The sequence below is a fragment of the Apis florea genome, unplaced genomic scaffold, assembly GCF_048593485.1.
Source record: "Apis florea isolate Af1SG1 unplaced genomic scaffold, ASM4859348v1 contig_1914_pilon, whole genome shotgun sequence".
Classification (NCBI taxonomy): Eukaryota; Metazoa; Arthropoda; class Insecta; order Hymenoptera; family Apidae; genus Apis; species Apis florea.
The window spans coordinates 2,279,978-2,304,549 of NW_028256504.1; the positions used below are offsets into that span (position 1 = coordinate 2,279,978).

The 24,572-nt window shown below is 21.9% G+C and overlaps 1 protein-coding gene across 4 annotated transcripts; it reads left to right on the top strand.

Moving 5' to 3' along the window:
• The first annotated feature begins 295 nt into the window (after positions 1-295).
• Positions 296-18,360, top strand: LOC100863995 (uncharacterized). 4 transcript variants are annotated; one of them, XM_086913660.1, is made up of 9 exons: positions 296-1,038; positions 9,318-9,492; positions 10,399-10,516; positions 10,588-10,732; positions 10,850-10,937; positions 11,098-11,476; positions 11,639-16,002; positions 16,163-16,243; positions 16,455-18,360. In XM_086913660.1, exons 2-7 carry the CDS (start codon positions 9,332-9,334, stop codon positions 15,401-15,403), a joined length of 4,656 nt encoding a protein of 1,551 aa, XP_086769786.1. In that variant the 5' UTR covers positions 296-1,038; positions 9,318-9,331; the 3' UTR covers positions 15,404-16,002; positions 16,163-16,243; positions 16,455-18,360. The 4 variants fall into 4 exon arrangements, with proteins under 4 accessions (XP_086769786.1, XP_012350671.2, XP_086769780.1 ...); XM_012495217.3 differs by lacking the exon at positions 296-1,038 and adding an exon at positions 7,874-8,083; XM_086913654.1 differs by lacking the exon at positions 296-1,038 and adding an exon at positions 7,874-8,083 and having other exon boundaries at positions 11,639-15,365.
• Positions 18,361-24,572: the final 6,212 nt, after the last annotated feature.

The following is a 24,572-nucleotide window of genomic DNA, read 5'->3' on the forward strand; positions in this document are numbered from 1 at the left end:
CATCTTCATGTTGTGTTTGTTTTGAAAGCAATCGCAATTCGCAATTAATAGACGAATAACGAAGTGAATATTAAATTCCTCACGAAATAAATAGTTCAACGTTGTCTATGTGTTTAAAAAAAATAAACCGATATTTTTTCATCATGTATATTTTGATTGGTGAACGAGTTCAATTGTGACAAAAACAGCAAGCGAGCTCTTATGTTAGTCCTTGGTTTAGTGGCCCTGGGCAACTATACAGCGAACCGAGTTTTATTAAAATAGTGTACTTGTATATAAAATGAAAATAATATGCGTAAATTTGTTGATCAATATTTTGAATTCAATATTTTTACTCATTCCACATTGTACGAACTTTTATTTTATGATTTCATACAATTTAATTACATACAAATCACACAGCTTTTTTTTCCGAGTTACCCATAATATATATTATAAAATTGTATTTTTATCGATACCTAACCTCTTTTTAAGAAATATCATCGTTAATTAAAACACAGTTGGATTTTTACGAATGATTAAAATTCGTTGATTTCTATCCCATCCATGAAAGAAATAATAATCGTGAAAACATCTTCTATATATAAGTACGAATCGTAATTGTTCGACGACTGTTATATCTCCTTTAAACGATAAATGTCTTTCAAGTGAGTAAAACTCTTTAAGAATATTTTTTTCTGTGACTTAATCAACAATAACGATCATTTTGAGATATATGTGGATTTTACAGAAAAAACATTATAATCATGTATTTAAATTAATTATGAATAAAAAAGTGATTTTACGAAAAAAAAAAATGTAAAACAAAGACAAATGAGTTAAAAAAAGTATTATGATGTGTGTGTGTGTGTGTGGTATAGATAATCAAATGATATTGAAGAATATTTAGAGGAGAAAACTATTATAAACGGAAATAAACATCGATTTTAATCAATTATATGCATTGTGTGTACAATGTGTTAAGTGTGTGTTTAAGGTTAGATCATTCGTGATGAACACGTGCGGATATATATTTATATGGCGCGAATTTCAAACATGGTGAGTACATAAACTTTTAACAAAAATTTATAGAAGTATTTTAATTAATATATTTTCACTTTTATTGTTTCAAATTAATCAGAAAAATATTCAAAAGTATATAATATACATATTTATATCGTATCTCTATATTTATATCGTATGTGCTTATTTTCAATATTTTTATGATTTCTAAATTTATATAAAAATTATGAATATTATTTATAGAATTATAAATTGAATATTAATTAGTATATTAATATTATAGTATATGTAGTAACATAAATCAATGAATTAAAGAAATAAAAAATACATGAGTGATATATTTATCGTTTTACCGTAAAAGCAATGTGAAATTGAAGAATCCGTGTATACATTTACATAGCTTATGTGGGACTCAAATATCTATAGTCCTTTATGTCTCGACTTGGCATTTGAATACGGGTTGACTTAAAAAGTACAAAGAAGCAGGATTTACGAGATGTGACATGATCAGAAACATTATACATACTGGGATATGAACAGGCCCGTATGAAATCTCATCGGTTTAAAATTACATTAAATTACTTAAATAAAAAGCTTCCACAAAATAAATATACAATACAATAAAATAAATAAATAAAAATTAAAAAAAAATTTTTTAAACAAATTTTAATTGCTAAAAGTAATATATTTTTAATAAACAACTTGTAATACAATTAACTTTTTTTTCAAATATTCTTTTCATTTTATTTTATTAAAATCTGTACTTGAAATATATTCTATTTATATTATATGATAGATTAATTAATGTCATTAAAATTGAACAACTAACAATGAGAAATTGATTAAATATAGTGAAATGATTAAATCTATTGCAACGACGTTATCATCATACAATTCTATCATATAATTTTAAAAAAGTTTATTGATCAAGAATATTTATGCGTCAAAAATTAATATTATAAAATTTATAATACATTCATTGAACATTTTTTAAAAATTACATAATATTACAATAAATGAAGTATTCGTATGAATAATATTTATAATAATATAAAACAATATTTTAAAAAATATATACAATGAAGAAATTATTATTTCGTATTTTAAATAAAATATTTATTTTTTAATAAAATATTGATATATGTATATTTAAATTCATTATTATATATATTTAAATATTTAATTATTTTTATTATTTTACATGTATAGATAGATAGATAGTTTTAACTAATAATTTTGATAATGATAATTGAATGATATTCAATAACGGAAGAAACGATATATTATATTTTATTAAATAATTTTTTTTAAATATATTTCTATCAATTAATATATGTATTAAAGAAAATGAAAAAATAGCGATTATATTTAAGATATTTTTTTGCAAAAAATTTTTTATAAATCTGACTATGAATGATATTATTCCACTTGCGATATTCATTTTAATTGAATTTCATCTACTGATTTTAATACCACTTTAAAATCATACTGTATTCTTGCAAAGTGTGACTTCCACTTACTTGAATGAACATTACGTATCAATTCCTTTGATCTATCGCTTGTTACAACGATGTGACAGCGTACATTAAAGAGATTGATAGGCGTTGAAGTATACTATATCATTTACTCGACCCTTTTTAATCGATTTAAGAATATAAAAAAAATCTTTTTCATAAAACCAGTTACTTAATAAGTATGTAAATTTTACATTATACAAAAAAAAAAAATATTAAATTAAAAATCAAAAGTCTTATAACGTAAAAATCAAAAACTTAAAAATAATATAAAATTTAAGTTCTAAAAATATCTAAAAATTTGTTTGTTTTTTAAATTTTTAGTTAATATTATAAATAATTTTATATAAAATTTTACTATTATATTTTTCTTATTTGCGATAACTTAATTTTAGTAAAAGATTATACGAAAACACAAAATGCTCTTTGCTATTTCTGAATTACAATTATTTCTTACAAAGAACTGTGTATTTTTTTCATTAGAAATTTTTTTATGTTAAATCAAATATTTATTTTAATATTACAAGATATTTTATTTATCAAATTAACGTTCTACAATTCAATAATTATAAAACAGCTAATATATATTTATTATATATTGTTAAGAAAAAAACTGTTGATATAACAAATGATATAAAAGAAGAATATATATTATATATATTATATATAATATATATTTTTTTCTTTGTTTAGTCTCGAAACATATATTATCTTACTTATAAATAAGATTTTATCCAATCCATATTTATTTTTATAATTGGATTTATAAAAAATTAACTTATTAAAATAAACTTATTATAATATCATATTTTTTTCATAAACTATTGTTTTGAGATATAGAATATTTTTTAGAACCAACTATTCATATCAAATTAATATTATTCATATCAAAAATCATTTACAAATTTTGATTAAATTTTTGATGAACTCTATAATTATATATTTATATAAATACGTTTGCAAATCTTTGATTTTAGTAAATGAATTTAGAAATGAATTTACAACAGTTATGCAACAATAACACGTTATGGGAAATGGATTATACCTCAGAATAATATTTCTCAGAACTATATGTTATTATATAGTTCATATTCTCTATATTGCTTCATTTACGTATACAAACATCGAAACATAAAGAACATCGAAACATGCACATTTTTATTTTATAATTAATTTTAGAATAAATACAAAAGTACGAACATCGATTGATTCCTCAACTAATGTATATAAATTTTAATTTCTAAACAATGACTAACTCTAAAAGACAACATATATGTATACGAAGAACAATACATATAGGACTCACCATATAGATGTCGTCCAGCAATCAATTCTCTTGTATGCACGAATTTTATTTTATCAAACTTTCATTGTTTATGCTTTAGTCCTGTATGTGGCAACACATGCGATTCACACAAAAATATGATTTTAAATTTCCTTCGTGGAAATATTTGTCACAAACCGATTCACTGCTGCGAATATTTGCATGAATGTAGAAAATAAGCGATGAGAAATTGAACGATGTATGCCCGTTTTTTGCCGTGCATTTTCACTCCCACGTACAAACTATTGTAACTTTTGACTGCAGTTTTACATTATTGTCGATTCGACGCAGCAGAAGATTTTAATGGACTAAAGAATACAATAACCTAAAAAATTTAAAAACTGTTGTCATTACTCGAAAGATAAATTTATATTTACTATAATTAATGCGTCGTTAATGCAAAGTTGAATTTGTTGGAATTAATTGAATGGACGCTACTTAAACTAATTAAAAGATCATGTAGTCAGATAATAGTATTTCACAGGATAATACGATCAATATTTTAAAAGTTTCGACATGTTAGTACATATGTATACATAGTATATACAATATTTAGTATTGTATAATAGTCGGTACAATATTTTATTATTATGTCACATGTATTATATTTTGTATTATTACGAAAAATATATATATTATTACCAACATATAAAATTAATGATTTCAATGATTGTTTTCACTGATTGTTTTAATAATTTTATTTATTATTTAAAACTTATAAGTATTCATTCTTGTTTCTATGTATTCTAACTTTCAACTTTTTAGAATTAAAATTTAAAATTTTTGCATAATTATTATATAACATTTAAATTTATATCATTATTTTATTTTTTAATAAGTAATGCAGAAATAATAAAATGAAATATTAAATTTAAAAATAACATCTACTTATTATTACATTTGTTTGTAAATTTAATATATATTATATTTAATATATTACATTATATTATAAAGTTATATGAAACTGCGTGAATTTCTTTTTAACGAGTTTAATTTTATATCGATTAATAGTCATGTAAATATAAATTTTATTTGAAAAAAATGCAAGCGCATCGTAAACAATACATGAAAATTATCAAACGAAACATGTTACATAACGATTTTTTATGATCTCATGTAAACTTTTACGCTAAAAAAGTCACCATGAACATTTTAAATTTATATTAAAAAAAATTTCAATATAAATTACATAAATTTGAATGATATTGTTAAAAAGTATTATAATTATAATTATTACAATAAATTATTTCCTTGTATGATAATTGAAAGTTTTAAACTATGACATTGTATGCTACGATAATAGTATATATATTTCAATTGATAACATCAGATAAATTACTAAACATGTCTCGCACAATGATAAGCGTTTTTTGCAGAATCAACAGGTCAAACCTGAATCAAATCTTTATTAATCATTATGTTGTGTTAGACGATACGTGCTGAAAATGCAATACGAACAAAAAAAATAATAATTCTCTGCAATGCCATTGAAAGAAAGGTTTTGAATTGAATGTAATAATTCATTGAATACTTTTTAAACGATATCTTTTGTTTACGTTTGTTTAAGACTCTTATTGTTCAACCAGCGAAATTAAACAAATTTCGCAAGAATAGATGCAATATCAAATAAACTTGATTGTCACGCAATTAAAAACTTATAATTGCTTCTTCAACATCATTTGAAGGAACCCTCGAGAAGCATCATGTCGCAATATACCGCTATCTTTATTTACCTATGTATGCATTCCATACAAACCACTCTGTATATATACACACACATATATATGTATATATATACTGCCATTGGTCTCATCCCCTTCCTTTTCACCCTCTTTCTATAATTCACCCGCCCACTCAACCACAGCACATTTTCTCTCGCTCTCACTTCTCATATTTTCTTTTTTTTTTGCTTATTCTCACAATACAGTATCATTTTCAACTCTTGCTCCAACTATCTTTGTTTTATGTATATTTAATTTATTCAAAATAATAAAACTAAAAAAAAAAGTAAAAAGTAAATAACGAAATATAGAAAAAAAAAAAAAAAAAAGATAACGAAACGATATGTTTGAACGAAGGAGTGAAAAAAGCATCGACTATAAATTATTTTCTTATATCAGAAGGATCCACGATACGAATTAAATTGAGCAAGGTTAGAGATCGAATACGTATGTTATGTACCCTTTACGTGTTATATCATTTTTCTTCTTGCTGGTCGATGGTTCATCGTTGATCGTGTCCTCGGTCGCGGTCATCCCCTTTCCTTTTTGTAGCCATACGTCCCTCAAACAACGAGAAGTCGGTGGAGATCAGAGAGAGAAGATGCGTTTTGCAATGCATTCGCGGGACACGTGAACCACCGATGGAAAAGACAGCAATGACAGCAAGAGACGATGATGTCGAGCGAATGAATACAATTGTCAAGATAGAGAAAGATAGAAATGCTAAGGGCGGAGGAAATTGAGAGAAAGAAAGAGACCAATAAAAGGAGAAGAGAGAAAAAGAGGAAGATATACTGTACACGTCTCTGTCTCTGTCTTTCTCTCTGTCTCCCTTTCGTCGCGCACCAAACCGATTGGCGATGTGTAGCCGCGTGCGCCACCACAATAGCTAATCAAAAAAAGATAACTAAAAAGACAAATGACGAAAATGACGACAACAATGACGACGACGACAAGGACGAGAAAGAAAACGTGGCCTCTCGTCAAACCCACGTCGGCGACGCTTAACGTTGAGGCTGCTCTGGGCGTCGCGGCGCTCACACATCGGCTCACTGAGCTCGGGGTAGGCGACACCGTCGGAACAGAGGATCGCGGTTACGGCCGACAAGGACCGAAAGAGTAAGCCGAGCTTTCCAGATGTTATTGCGCACGCGCCCTTGCATGTCAGCGTTGAATCAATTTTTAACCTATTGAAATTTTTGTTAAACTTCGAATCAACTAATTTTTATTTCTTAATGACTTTTACTTATTTTTTTTTACGAAAAACATGAATATGGAAGCATAATATATAGATATATTGGACTACATTACTTATAACATAAATAAAATTCCGTTTATAAAAACGAAAATAAAATGTTAAACTTGAAACTTACTTATAGGATGATAATTTTAAATATTATACAATATACAATAAATATACACTTATTTTATTATACAAAGTTTGAACTTCTTTCTTTTTTTTGTTTTTTGTCTTATTATATAATTTATAAAATAATATAACTTAATTATTTCACTTTTTAATTAAATAAATTATATTTCTCTTACAAATTATCTTTCACTTTCTTTCATACATATCTAATTACTTAAACTAAAAATGATCTTTGTATTAATATTTCAATAAATTTGTTATAAAACGTGTTACTTTTATATTTTTCTAAACAATTTTATTAAAAATTATTTATCCTAAAAAAAACTTAATTAAAAATTTTAATCTTTTATACTTTTGCATATATATATTTTCATATTATCATATAGAAATTATATTTTCCTCTTTTTGTTAGAATTATAATTGATCTCTATTATTTTATAACTGCAATCAAATGCTTACTAATGAAAAATATGTTAAAAAATGTTTAATGAACAATATGAAAAATAATATATATGTATATTTACAAATTTCTATGTGATGCAATTACTTAATTGCTCGATTTTGATTGGACTCTTTTATGGAGAGAGATGGTAGTATTTTCAGTTCATGATTTGCACGCTACGTATTTGACGAGTCTCCATTGGTTAAGTTACCTGAAAGACCGACAAATCAGCCACTCATGTCTAAACTCTCGCCGTTTTTAACCCTCGAAACAATTTTAAATATCAAAATTTTATTATTCAAAAGTTATCAATGTTAAAAATAATTTATAATATCATTGAAAAATTTGAATAGAACAGTAGCAATAAAAATTTAGTACAATTAAAAAGAACATCTATAGAATGTAATTCTCATTTTCAATATTTGTTTTTAAGTGTATAAGAATAGATGAGAACTTGGTAACAGTGGGGTGTAGAGGACGCGCTCTCGTGGTGGGTACACCAAATGCCAGTGTCAATATGGCCGTTGCCGAGAGCGCAGTATGTGGAAAGACGTGGTCGCGATAGTTTGTTCGATCTCTAATATGAGGTACGCTTCAGTAGACAAAAACGTTAATACGTAATATTAATACGTTATTGAAATCTCAACAAAATGAATTGTGTTGTGGAAGAGAGGATAAATAACATACAAAGCGAAAATGCTCTAATACAAGGTACGTGATTGTCGGGATTATTAAAAGTGTTTTTCAAATCATTTACAAATATTTATTGCCAGAAGCACGCTAGCTTTCTCAACGCGCATTCAATCGATTTGTCCCCACATTTATTGGCGTTGTCATTCAACAAATGTGAATTGAATTTGTTGAAATTCAAATGAAATCTCTACAAACAAATATATTATATTCTTTAGTGATAGTTTTATAAGTTTTCTGTGAAAAGTCATTCTTGTGTTGAGTGAATCTGTTCTGTGTTAACAGCAAAATACATCAACTATTTTTTGATCACATTTATTTTAAATTATTTTCTTATATCGTGTATTTTTGATTAAATTTATTTTCTAATTTTCTCATAGTTTTATTTTCACAAATATTTTTAAATAATTCTCTTTTAAATAATGTATAAATTTTACATTTATGTTAAATATTTTTATGAAAATTAAATAGATTTTCTAAATCTTAAATATTATTAATATTTTGATACTTTGATAATAAAAAGTGTTTAAAACGATTGTTTTTTTTTGTCTATTTTCCATTGGATATTGTTCGAATATCATTTCGTATTATTTAAAAGCATTCGTAATATTTAAATAATTAACAAAAATAATTTTTTAAATTGTTTTATTTCATAAATTCTATATAGTGTAATTAAAAGTGTTTAGTGAATTTTTTGTGGCATAAGTGGATACATAATATCGATAAAGAAATAATTTTTTTTTACATATAAATTGTAAAAATATAAAAATTTCATTCTAAACAATATAAAATATAACTGTAGACTCCAACAACTATTATGTTATGTAAGAGTATTAGGTACACATTTATTAATATTATTTTGAAATTTTAAGTCAAATATATATGAAAATAATGTTTAAACAATTTAAATTATGAAATAATTAGAATTATTGTTTCATAAAAACTAATTTTTATATTTTTTTATGAAGAAATATTTTGTTTCATTTAAAAAAAATAATACAATTGTTAAATCTATTAAAATTATATTAAAATATATTTTTGAATATATTATTGAATATTTTCGAATAATTTAATTATTACATTTTGTATAAATTATTACGATTATAAAATATAATTGCATAATTTTTAATATTATTAAAATAATTTGTTTATTTTTTTGAAATGAAATTAATTTATTATTTCTATAATATTTTATAGAACATTTTTATAAAATATTTATGATAAAATACTTTAAAATATTTATTTATTAATACAGATACCAAAAAGGAAATGATTAAAAACAGTGGAAAACTAAAATTGAACAATGATGAATCAAAACTATCTATTATTGAATTATTTCCATGGATATTAGAATTTAGAAAAATGTGCAAATGTATACATACAGAGAAAAGTATGGCATCTTTAAAAGAACTTATGAAATTTTATTTAAGGTAATAATTTATATTATTATAAGTTTGTGTATTATTGTTGTTTTCAGTTTACCAGTAAAATATTTTCTGGGAACTGGTTTAAAAATCAGTAGAAATAGATATTTTACTTCTAAATAAATATAGAATATATATAATAATATATATATTATATAATAAATATAATATTATATAATAATATATATAGATATAATTAACAAAATAAAAATTAAAAGATAAAAACTAAATTGATATTTTTTTCATTGATGATAAATTGAAATTATTAAAAATATTTATAATGAAAAAATCATTGTAATGTAAATAAATAATTAATAACAAAATAAAAGTAATTATGTTTTTTTAAATTTATTATTAGTATAATTTTTATTAAATTTTAATTTTTATTAAATTATGAAATAATTATATAAATATATTGTTTTAATAATTATATTATTAAATACATAATTATATAATTATAATTATAATTATATTATACTATATATATATATAAAATTATTATTTACATTATTATTTAAAAATAGAAATCAGTGTTTATTTTAATTATTTTATTTTAAAATAATTATATATTTTATTGTATTTTAAATAAGCATTATTAAATATTTTTTAAAATATATGAGTTTAAAGAATTGAAATTTTATTTAGTTATTAAATTTTATATTTCAAATTTTAAATTATTTTATTAAATTAATAAAATATACATAAAATTTATAACAATATGATTAAATATATTATAGAATTATAAATTTAAGCATTAATGTATTTATTGTATATCAAAATAGGGATTAATTGAGATTAAAAATATAAAAAAAGATTTAAATATTGAGATATAAATAGATAGTATGTTATAAATTTATAAATTTTATTATTTGCATAAAATAAAAAGTGCCGAAGCAATTAATTTTTTTACAGAAATATAAGTGTCAGTGTAAATGAGTGTTACACAAGGCCTTTGAGAGCTGCAAAATTAAAGGATTTTATTAGTGACTCTTTAATGTTATTCTTATATATTTATCGTGAACTTTCTAAGGTAAATTCTTTTTTAATTCTTCGTATCTTCATATTATATTTTTATATTTGTATACAAGTTTTATTTTTTAGGATTGTGATAGATTCAGTTATTTAAATATTATGTCAGATTTATTAGCATTCTATATAGATATGGAATTAAAAGCATCTAGAAAAAGCAGAGAGGATCATGATAAAATTTGTGCAAGGATTACTTCCTGTTTATATATTTATCTAGGTATAATTATATTTTTAAAAATTGTTATATTGTATAGAAATAAATTTCAGTACACAAGTAATGAAATTTATAATATTCTTAAAATATTTTTAAAGAATTTACATATATCTCTTTCAGAACATTCCATGGATTATTTATTAGATACACTGATGAAAATACAATTTATGTGTCGCAGTTATCATCATATTTTAGATCCAATTATAACGTAAGTATAAATATAAAATAAAATACAATCTAAAAAAGAAATTAAATTAAAAAAATTTTAATTAAGAAATATAAAATTAGTTTTATTATTTGCAAAAATTTATGATTTTTTTCCCTATGTAGTATATTATATTCAAATATCTTTTTTTTTTTTTTTATAGAAAAATAATAAAAAGTATTCCTATACATCCAGAATCAGATATAATGTATATCCGTTACTTTTTTATTTATCGTTTGTGGAGAAAAATAAATGAAAATGTAGCTATAAAAAATCAAATAACAACTGCAGCAATTGCATCTCTGGGGCCATTGCCATTAACATTTTCATCAAGTATATTAGAAGATGTATTGCCAAAAGTGCCAAAGAGTCAACCAAATTCTACAAAGTCTCTTCTACAACAAAAATTTGATATAAAGAAACATTGTATAATGTTTACACAATATTGCAAAGAAAACAATGGAAGTATATACCAGAAGGACGGACCTGCAATTCCCATTGATTCGTCCAGTAGAATTAATTCAAAAATGGTATTTATATATGTATGTATTCATATATATATATATATATATATATATATAAATATATATATATATATATATTTGTACTTATTAATTTTTTTTTAATGGTAATTTGTTCCATTTAATAAGTATAGTATTGTTGTGATAAAATTAATAATATTTATGTTTATGAACATGTCTCAGCCGGAAGATATCGTTAAGGAAGATGTAGAATATATAGATAATAACATAAATTCAATTATTTCAAATAAAAATAAACAAAATGAATCTATTTCTTTGCTAAAAACTTTTAAATCTCTAAATTTGGAAAAACAATCTAGTTTTAAATGTTTAGGTACGTTTTCGAATAATATTTCTACAAAACATGTTAATTCTAAAACAATGAAATCAAACAAAAATCGTTTGCGGAGAAAATGTAAAAAGACCAATGAGATTGTAGTTATTGACTTAACTAGCGATGTAGTACTTGAAAAATGTATTAAAAAAAGGAAATCTAGAAAATTAGCATGGCTAGAAGAGGCAAAGAAGAACATCGATTTGAAGATAATGACAGTATCACAGAAGAAAAAAAAGCAAAAAAAGAGTATTTCACAAAGTGTTAGTCATCAATTGGAAGAATCATCTCAATTAGTAGATGCCACAGAAAATCTCAATAAAAAACAAGAATCTAACCAGATGATTATTGATGTTAAAAATAGCGAAAATGATAAAAAATTGATAGCTTGTACAGAAAACATAACAAAATCAATCGATATAGAAGTCAATACTAAAAAAACACAAATTAAAACATCTACAATAACCAATAAAGCAGTTTTGACCGAGATACTCTCACTAAAAAAGCAAGTATCAAAAGTTTCAAATAGCATTGTTAATAGTAATTGTTTAAGTAACAAAGATAATTCGAATATACAAAATGAAGAAAAGAAAGACGATAGATTTAATAAACAAACTGTGATCAAGCGACTGGTAGAAACAGATGATTTCTCAGAACCTGAAACACGCGAAAAACTTGAAAGTTTTAAAAAAGTCTGTGATCTAGAAACAGAATGCCCAGGTGTAAATAGTATCACAATATGTACTCCATATAATTCCAAAGATAATGCCGTTAATTCTAATCATTCTAACTTCAATGTAATTAATAATGAAATAACCGATAAGATAACATTATTGAGAAATACAGAAAAAAGTAATCAAAATGTTCCGAGTAACAAAACATTAGATGTTTGTTTCAGTAAAACAATTCTTGAATCTGATTATTCTAATAAGATATTTAATTCTAAGGTTAGATGTGAAGAATTAATTACGGCGCAAAATAATAAAACTGAAACAATAAAGAACATTGAAGCATCTTCTGTTAAAAGTTTATTAAATTATAAGGAAAAGCAAGAGTCATCGCGTGTATTTGTCAAAATTTCAACAATGCAAGAAAAGTCTGAATCACAAATGGAATCGAAATCATCAAAATGTACAAACAAAGTAAAAAATGAATTCTGTCCGCGAACAGAATTAGAAATTTGTAAAGAAATAAACAAGAATATAAAAGAAGATAAATCAAGCATCGCTAATATCAGAGAATCTATTTTCGAATCTTATTCTATGGATAAGAAAAATATTTCTAATACAAATAATGCAACGTGCCCGAATGAAAATATTGAGAATAATAAAAATTCTTGTATTGATACAAACTTTAAGAGATGTATAGATGATATAATAGAAAACAAGTGCGATGGTAAGTTTGAAAAATATACTAATAAAGAAAATATTTCTTGCGAATCTAACGAAGTATCTTCTGTGTCATCGGAAATAGAAACAAAAGAATGTAACAAAATAATAGAAGAAAAAAGTGTGAATAATATTGCCAAAAATAAATACATCACTCAAGAATTACAAGACAATATCGATGGTTTATCGTTGTTGGCTAGTGTTTCGCAACACATACCCCATTTGAAGCCTGAATCTGATATAAAATGTGATCAAATAAAAGTAAAAGATTACGCATCTTTAAGATATGCGTGTTATAATCAAATTACTGACGATGAGGCAGATACAAATGATTCGTCAAATACTGTTTCTCAATTGCTTGAAAATCCATCCACGGAAATTATCAATAGAATTGTCGGCATTTATCCCGAGGATGCCTTAGATGTTGCACTTCATGTAGAAGTAACATCTAATGAAACAAATAATGGAAATAATGATAGCGAGTTGTGTAAAGTCATTTTTCAACCGGAAACAAATCTAAATTATGATACAGATACATTAACACATAATTTAGCTCCTATAGAAAATAATGTGCAAACCGTGAAAGAAAATACAAATGTAATATTAAATGGGGAAACTGTAGTTTTACTGCAAAAATCTCCTAACAGTAATTTATACATTATAAACAAAGCAGTTGAAAATTCTAAAGATCACAATAATGATGAAGAAAACAATAGATTAAAAGAAAAAAATTGGATATCTCAAACTGAAGATTGTGGACAATTTGAAGCTCTATCTTCTTTAGATCATGTATCGTGTAATTTGGATTTAACTCCGTATCAAGAGAACAAGTGTTCCATAGTACGAGGTAAAGGAATAAAAATAGAATGGGAAGATAATTTTTCAGATATGAAAACATATTCCACGAAATTATCAACTGACATGCTCTCTATAAATTCACAAATATATCAGGATATAAATATTATGAATAAATCGATAGACAAGAGGAAATCAAATTCTACCTTTCGGCAAAATATCAAGCAAGAGTTCAATATCTCCAATCATATAGCATCGAACTGTGCAATTCCAGGATTCAGTGGAATTCACTCGCATCCACGAGAAGTTGATAGTCAACACCCTTTACATATTCCTGCCACTCATCCAACAACCTTACCAGCGATTTATGGAAATTGTGCTGACAACACGGAATTGTGTGTACCATATCATAAACATTGCACTTCGGTATCATGTAATTTGCAAATTAATGCAACTTCTTCCCTTTATTCGCATGCGAAATCGGGCAATCCGTGTGGAAGGTCGCATTGTTCTTGTTTAAATTGTACTTATGATATCGTTGCGCATTGCAGACAATGTATGCACCCGGCATCGGATTCCCATGTGTCTTGTATCGAAAGTAGTCCGTATTTCTTGTCAACGCACTCTTCAGTACAAAGCCCTGCCGTCCAAGAGCATGACAGAGCAAAGAATGAAGTCATAGAAAAATTATACGACGATCAATTATTGTGTAAGATAGAGAAGAATCTTTTGCAAAATAATTCATTGGAAAAATTGGAAGTACAATGTGATTCTGAAAGGATGTTTAATAAAGCTGCAGAAAATAAATTACCTTTAAAGAAAAGATTGAAAGCACATGCAATGGCATACGGTGAAGTACAGATAAAAGCAAAAAATATAGATAATTATCCTGCTATGCCTATGATGTCCATAGCTGCTTTAGAAGCATTGGACAATACGCGAAAAGGATCCGATCAAATCGTTAAATCTGAATACGAAGTATCTGTTACTAAAAAAGAAGAATCACATAATGACTACCATTGTAGTTCAAATTTGATAAGAAGAAATTATTACAAGGATATGCATGTTGCCAATTCACATCAGAATCTTGCAAAAGAAAATACGAGAAAGATCGAATGTCAATTTCGATCGACAAATAATCAAACTGATAATACGATATGTCAGGAATCTTGTCTTCAGAGGACAGTTAAAACATCCGCGCAACGAAAAGAGATCAATTTGTCAGATGTGACATCTTTAAAGCAATTTGAGATAGAACCGATGGAACAAGAAGGAACGTACAAAAAGATAAAGAAAACACAGTCGCCTCTACGACAAACAAGAAGCTCAAAACGAAACGTTCCTAAAGTAAATTATTCTTACACCGATGTTGATCCAGAATGGAATCCGTCCGGTGAGTCAAAACGCAAACGTAAAAAAACTAGTCGATGATCGATATCGCCTCATTATGAAAATTCGTTACCGTAAGAAATTTTTCTGAAATTTAAATGAATGAGTGAACATTAATCTTATAAGACTGTGGCATCGTAAACTTGTATATATTGTATAAATGGGAAGATATATCATCTCGAGAAAATATTTGCATATTGGCGATAGTACTGGCATAGTACAACATTCGAAGATTAACAAATTAGCGTAATTTTTCGAAGAGTTTCAAAGCAACAATATGAAAGATGTATAGATTTTGCAGATCGTACCTGTATTTTGTTGAACATAGACAATTTGGTACTAAAATGATAAGATATTCTTTAATGTTTATAATTTGCTTTGTATAAAGCTATGCAGTATTATATTACATTTTATCAGATTTTGATGACTAATTAATTTCGATAGAATCCTAATAATTTTAATTAGACTGAATATGATAGATATCGTATAGAATGCAAAATTTCATCGTTTATAGAGTAATTAAAATGTTTTATATATTCAGATAAAAAAACTACTTTTGTACATAATTATATAAATGTAATATAGTAATTTAAAATAATTTTATGCAAATATTTCGATTTTATAACTCTTATATATGGAAGGTGAGATAATTTATCCTTAACAAATAATTTTAAATATATTATTATGCTACATAAAAATAATAGATAAATGATATAATACAATTTTATGTAGCAAAATATAATTTACATTATTATTTCATATTCACATATAAATTTTTTTTTAATATTTTACATTTTTCAGTTTAATGACATAAGATTATTTAAATTCAGCGAAATAAGAAATCCAGGCTGATGACATAATTTACTAAAAAAATGTTAATAGGTAAGATTGAAAATGAAATGTCAATATTATTGTATGTATATTTGTTATTATATATTATTTACATTTATATAATATATTTCATTATGTTCTATGAATATATATTCAATTATTCTATAATTGGATGTTCTTATTCTTATTCTATAATATATTCTAATTATTATATTTTTTTAATTTATTTAAAAAATTGTTTATATTTCATTTTATATTTCAGATTAATTATTTCCTCATACTGGAAAACTTCAAGGAAATGCTTAATTCCAAAATGTGATGTCAATAAATTTGCCAAATAACATAGAAGTAATAGTACCATCATACAAGAGTAGAATATAAAATATTAACTTCCTTTAAACTTTTAATCTGTCCTCTTAATACATATAGCAACATTATTTGTTATAAATATACTCTTAGATATCAATGCAAGTAGCATAGCTAGTCATCACTTTTAATTATGAAATAATATCATTTTTAATTATGAATTAAATTTAATATTTTGATTTATATAAAATAGAAATTACAAAAAACTGACATATATTCAAAATTTTCAATTTGAAAATGGAAACATCACATAAAATTAAAAAGATGTACTTAGATTTTATATATTTACCAAAATGATAGAGCTTTATCACATAAAAAGTCATTCGATATAATGCCTAAATTTATAATGTAACTTTATAATTTATATTTTAAAAATGTTCAATTTTAACATATATTCTTAAAAATTACTCACTATTTTTTTTGCAAATCAAAATAAAAAGTACAAGATAATTCTTGCTAGAAGACTCAAAGGCCATGCCAATCATAGCTTTATTTTTTTTCCATATATATATAAAATATACAACAATAGATATACATAGAACCATCTTACATTAAAACATTAAACATTGAAAAAATATAGTGAAGATCAATAATTATCACATATATAAGCAATATAATATTAACATCTGGCATCGATTCCTTTGAGTTTTCTAATAGAGAATCATCTTATATATTTTGAAATTTTGAATATTGAAAAAATTTTATTGATCATAATTGAAAGATAAAGCAATAATTTAAAAAATTTATCAATTAATTTTTTCAAATTGATATTTCTGATTTATATATACTTAACAATTATATTCAGTCATTAATTATTCAAAATACAAAATCATTTGCATATTTCAGTGCCATATTTTAATGTTTTGATATTTATGTCTGTGATTATTAGCTAACTAATGCTAAATTACATCATTTCATTATAGAAAAAAATGTATTAAGTTGGATATTTTGTCATTTCAATCTCAATCATTTAATTTTCATTTAATAATGATAAATATATTATTTGTTATGTTCCTTGTGAAAATGAACATAATTAAGATATATTATCTTGCAACTTTTTAATTGCAAAAATTTACTATACTAAATTTCATGTTGTAAATGAAAAACATAAAAAGACAAATTTTTCTTTTTGCTTCTTTATCATCATTATTATTTATTTTTTATTAATTTTCAAAAAAAAAGTCTGATAGTTTTAAGTTGAAGTAATATAAATAAATTTTTAATTTGATAATCGATATTATATACATAAAGTTAAATAATTGCCAAATTATTGCAAAATTTTCATGTATGCACATGAATGTATGAATAGTTTGTTATTGATAAAATTATCTTATGCGTGAAGCATTTATTAAGGAAAGTCTGATATCTTAAGATACAATTTAGAGTAACATTACATCGGATGCCTCATTCATTCGTGTTCATAAAAAAATTAAGTACTGTATATGTGTAGAACATTCTGTCATAATCTCGAATAAACTTGTATTTACCTATATTTGTAAATTATATGCATTATGCAATGCATAGACTGGGTTCTTTGAGAAAAATAATATAAACACATTTACCTCATATTTACGTCCCCAGCGTAAATTTTTTACGTTTACGATTAGGGTTAGACGTAGTTTGTAACAGGGTACTTGTTTAAATATTTTTTTAATGTCTTTATATTTAATTATTTTCAGTTTAACACATGAAATCATATCTCTATATGATTTTTATTTCATTTATAATAATACTTATCTGTATGCCAGAATACATTTTGTAAAGTGCGTTTTTAATATACTTATTTTATATTTCATTAAAAATGTTTTTATTCTTTATATAATATCCTACAAATATCACAACATTGAAATACATGATAGTGAATATAATTATCATTACTTTCATATAAAGAATAAGAAGATGTAATAAAATACAAAAGAAAAAATAAAAGATAATAGAAATTATGCATATAGCTTTAAGCATTAAATATTATAAAATTGTGTAATATTAAATATACCATATTTTACCATATTTTTAATTAGACTTTTCAAAAAAAAAAAAAGTTTAAAATTAAACTTATTTTAGATTTAAAAAAATCTAGAAATATAATAATAATCTTTCTGTATAATAATCTGTAAATATATATAAATCTTGAAGTATTTATGAATTTTTTATTAATATATAAAAATAATAATAAGAAATACAATAAAATAAATTTTATTCATTAAAATATATTCAAAAATTTATATTTGTATAGTTCCATTATTTATTAAATTTATATGTACATATTAATATTATTGGTAATAGAAAATTTTGATATTATATAACAATTTATTTAAAAAAAATTTTATTTTTTTTGTTCAGTCTCTGTATTATACATTGTAGACAATGTAATATAATTTAATATTTCAATTATAAATTACATAAATCTAATAAAGTTCGATTAACATTAAAATTTAAAAATAACTAAACTATTAATTCTGTAATATTATTACAGTAGAATTAATAAGCTGTTTAATTAAATGCAATGGCACACGTTTAATTTTTCATATATTCATTTATAAAAAAATCGTAATGTAATATTTATAATTTTCTATTTACATCTATAAATTAATTGAAGATGAAAAATCCATTAAAAATTCTGAAATTATTTTTTTTTCTTTTCTTTTATCACTTATTTACTGCAACAATGTTACAATGTTAAAAAAATCATAAATTTTTATAATTATATTAAAATATTAGAATGAAGAAAGATTCTAAAAAGTATATTATATATTTGATTTTAAAAATAAAAATGTTTTTTATATCAATTCAAAAATTTTAATTACATAAATTGTTGTAGCAGATAAGCAATATCTTTAAATAACATTAAAACTTTAAAATTATATAAATGTTAATAAAATTAATTTTAATTTATTAAGATATTAATTATATTAATTTAATAAAATAATTTGTTCTTCTTTTTTTTTCTTTATTCTTAGTTATTTTTTGTTAACTACAATTTTCTTAAACATGTATTAACATTATATGTAATGTTTTATAAATATACTACTCATTTTCAGATAAGACAATAATAAATGTACAAATTTATAATATATATTAAATGTAAAACAAATGTGTATGAAATAAACATACAATTTCTTATCTCTTGATTAAATATTGTACACTATTTTTTTTTTGATATTTTTTTGTTAGAAATAAAAATAAAAATTAATTTTATACATAATTATAAAAATACTTATTAGCATCCACGTTTGAAAATATATTTGAATACATAAGAGAAAAGAAAAATATAAACATTAATGGATGAATTGCATTGAAAGAAATATTTTGATATATAATCAAACGTACATGTATAAATTTTCAATAAATTCATATTAATATCTATTACGAAAAATTATTATTATATAAAAAAAAACAAATTTGTTAACAACGTAAATGTGAAAAATTATATCTAATTACATTATATTTTATGAATTTATAAATAAATTTTTCTTTGTGCCATATGAATACTAGTCTTATTCTATGTTTAGCTTACGTATACATAGTATACTATAAAGTATAAGCAATCTTTTATATATGTTTTTTTAAATTCATTTCTTGAATATTTTAATAAGAATTTTCTACAAAATACAAAAGGCTTTTTGCATTTCTGCGAGCATCTATATTAACATTATTATTTGCTTATTTTGTTTATATATAAATTGCAGATAAATGACTTTTCAAACTAGATTTAAATGAATTTTAAATTAATATTTTATTTTACAGATATAATTCAATTTAAAATTATTTTTATTATTTGATATGACATAAAAATAATGATTTTGTTTAATATTTCATAATTTACTGGTTATATAAAAATAACTATAATTTTTTAAAATTTAGACAATCAAATTGAATTAAGTAACAAACATAAATAAATATATAAATTAAATAAATTAAAAATAATATTAGAAATAAACACGAAATGTAGATTTTCATAAACAAATATAAATATTATATTTAATCTCTATCACAAACTATTATAATTATTATTTTTATAATACTTTGAAAATACTGAAAATTAAATCTTTTTATTTATATTGAAAAAACTAATCAAAACATGTTATTATTTTTTTCATAAAAGAGAATAATAATAAATTCTCTACATTATACATGTAACTTTTGTATGTTAAGAATTTTTTGTGAAATTTACTTATTTTCTATTATAATTATTTCTATGAATTATGAAAATAAAAAATTAACAAAACATGTTATTTTTTTCATAAAAATAAACTTCAATTAACAAAGATTATTCCAAAAGTAAAAAATATTTACTATATTTAAACTTTGTAAAAGATCTTTTTTGTACTTTTCACATAAAAATTAAAAAAAATATATTTACATTTAATATTAAAATTGTTATAAATATTATAAATATGTAATAAATATAAATAATAATAATAGCCTAATAATAAAAAAAGAATTATATATAAATTGTATAGTTACAAGTGTAAGAAATTTAAAAAAAAAATTATATATTAATATAATAAAATATAGATCCAAATTAAATTCAAATTAAAATATCACATATTATTTCAATATTGCCTTCTATTCATTGTTGTCAAATTTGTAATTATATAATAAGTTTATAATAAATTTATAATAATACAATATCTTTCTGAACAAATTTTGCAAAATTAATTAATATTATTCATTTTAAAAAAGATTTGAAATGAAAGAGTTTTTAAAATTTTATTACAGTATTCTTTTTAATTTATGACAATTTAATATACTTTATTGTATATTTTATTAAAAATAATTATTTAGCATTAAATATCTCTTTCAAATAAACACTTTTTAAAAACATATAATGTTCAATATTAAATAAAATAAAAAAGAACTTATATTATATGAATATATTATTATAAATTATTAAATATTAATTATAAATTTTATTTAAAGCTTTAGTAATTTGTACATTGAAAAAATTAGCAATAATTACCAAAAAATAGAAGTAAAATGATAGTAACTTATGTCTTAAAAAAATTTTATAATTTAAACATTATTAGAGATCGTTGAAATGTTTTCATTTATGAACTTTATATTTAAAAGTATATATTAATGTATTATTCACATTTATATACAAGTTAAATAGTTAAAAAAAATTTAAAGATATGAATTATGAAATTTATATATTAATATAACTGTTAAATTTATTCTAAATACTAATATGCATAAGAATTTTATATTAAAAAGTAAGATTCTTTCATGTGCATATAATTTATATATTTTCTTATACTAAGAATTGAAGACTTTTTAAAATAATCTTCAAAAAATCTTTGGAAATAATACATTCATAATATTTTTATATATCATAATATAAAATTATTATAATTAATAGCATTATTATTATCTTCAAATTCAACAATATATATTTTCAAGAAATAAAATAAATAAAAAGAAATCATAAAAATATCAATAAATATCTAAGTAAAATATAGTAAAGATTTATTAATACTGAAAAACAAAGACATCGCAATTATTTCATTAATAAAAATAATTTTGATAATAATTAACTCTAAAAACATAATAAATAAACTTAACTTTTATCACATAAATAATATTACAATTGTGCAAATTGTATAATAATGTTACTACTTCTATTTTATAAAATATTATTACCAATTTATAAAAAAAAATTGTTATCAATATATATAATTATAATAAAAAAATCTTCGTGATTTAAAAATTAATAAATAACACAATCAATGTGTTACAATTATTTATATAGTTACGATTTGTATATATGATTATTAGCATTTATAATTTCATGATATATATCTTATTTTCAAATAATAATTATTTCTATAATTTTGGAAACTTTATTGTTTCCTAAGAAAAATGTATGTATTTAGGATATTTAAATAGTTAGCATTTCTTCCTTTTCTTTTTACTAGTTTGGAAATTTAATATAAATTTATTTGCAAATATATATGAAATATTTACTTATATTGGAAAAAAATAAGCTTTATTCTGGAAAAATTCCAATCGACTCACCTATTATATTCTTCTGTTTATTTGTACATATCATACCTATAAACAAAAACACAAGTTAATATAAAACAATATATATTAATATATTATAAAAAAAGTAAACAATATCTTTATATAAAAATATTTATATATAAATTTATATTTTATTAAATATTAAAGTTATTATTACATTGAATTTAATCAATTAGCAAAAAATAAATTATTATATTTAAATTTTATAAAATATATTTAAGAATATTAAATAAACTTACCTTTATAATATTATTTTAAGAATTTTTAAATATTTAATTTTTTTTTAAATAATTTTTATAAAATATATTTTTATCTTGTAATAAGACATAAAAAATAAGGCAAAAAATATAAACATATGTACATATCATATTACCATATTTTTAACATATGCAAATATTGAATATACTAGAATTTAATTATTATTTGTAACAAAATTGTAACAAATTCTATGCATAAATGCATTTTTTGATTAGTATATAACAATAATAATAATAATAATAATAATAAAGTATTTTATTTATGAAATTTATATAAGATATTCAAAAAAATAAAATCTTCTAATGTTGTGTATCATCTTCTAGAGAATTATTCATAGAGAATTATTAGTATTTTATTTTTTAAAATGTCAAAATGTTAAACTAACTAAATATAAACTTCTAAAGCTCTTAATAAAATTACATTATATTTTTAATAGTATTATTAGAAAAATAAATAAAATATACATATAAATTTTATTTCATATAATATAGTTAATTTATAAAAAATTATGAAAATATATTTAAAATTAATTTATAAAAGTTACATAATATATATATATTTATAAATATGATAATATTTTCAAACTATATTAAAATTTTATGAAATATATTTGAAATATATAAAATATGAATTTTATGAAATAAAATTTTAAATAATTACCTTTTCTCGAAGATATATAACATTTTATTTCTTTTTTAAATTTTTTGTTGACTGTGCAGTAAACAATTACATTTATTTTAAAGTTGAAGTTGGTTGAAAAAAAATTTTAAAATCTAATTTTCTTTTCTTCAAAGATATATGCTTATCCAAAAGTACAATTACTTGCTCTTTCAGAAGATTTAATAATGTATCTATGTTCTGTAATATTCACTTGCTGATTTTATAATATTATTTAAAATTTTAATTATATTTATATTTGTTATGAGATTCAATATGATAACATCAGTATTAATCTTTATGTTTTTTTTTTTGATATTTTGAAACAAGATATTTTGTTTTCAGGTGTATGTGATTTTTCAAATACATTTAACATACTTGAATTTTCCATGATGTTATCTTCCATGGTACACTGAGAATTCTCTAATTTAGAATCTTCCTTGTAGATTGTATCCATCATAGAATCTTCATGAAAACTTAGTAAAATTTGTTCTTTTTGTTGAGATATACGTTTTAATTGTTGAACACCTGCACATTTTAGTTGTTTGTGTATATTTTTAGATGTATAATAATTTTTAGATGATGTTTGACAATATGACAATATGTGAAATATGTTAACAATAGTGATTTACATGTATTTTGCACATCTTGATAATTCATAATAATATTCAGTGAATATTTTAAATTCAATTCATTTTGATTGAATTGAACAATAGATAAAAATAATTCTTTTTCTTCTTTTTTCATTTTAATTTTCTTTTTACATTTTAATGTCCGTGTTACTAAAATTTAAATATCAGTCTTGAATTGCAAAATGATACAAAATTTATTCTTCTCTATGCATAAATGCATTTTTGATTATATAAAATATTTTACTTATAAGATGTTTAAAAGGCACTCAAAACAATAAAATGTCTTCCAATGTTGATCTTCCGTGAGGAGAATTATTAATTTGGAGTCTTTGAAATTTAATATTAAAATATTAAATCTAAGTAAATATTAAAACTTCTCTATTTGATAAAACTACCACACTGTGTTTTTGATGCCATTAGTTGAATATGTAGACAAAATG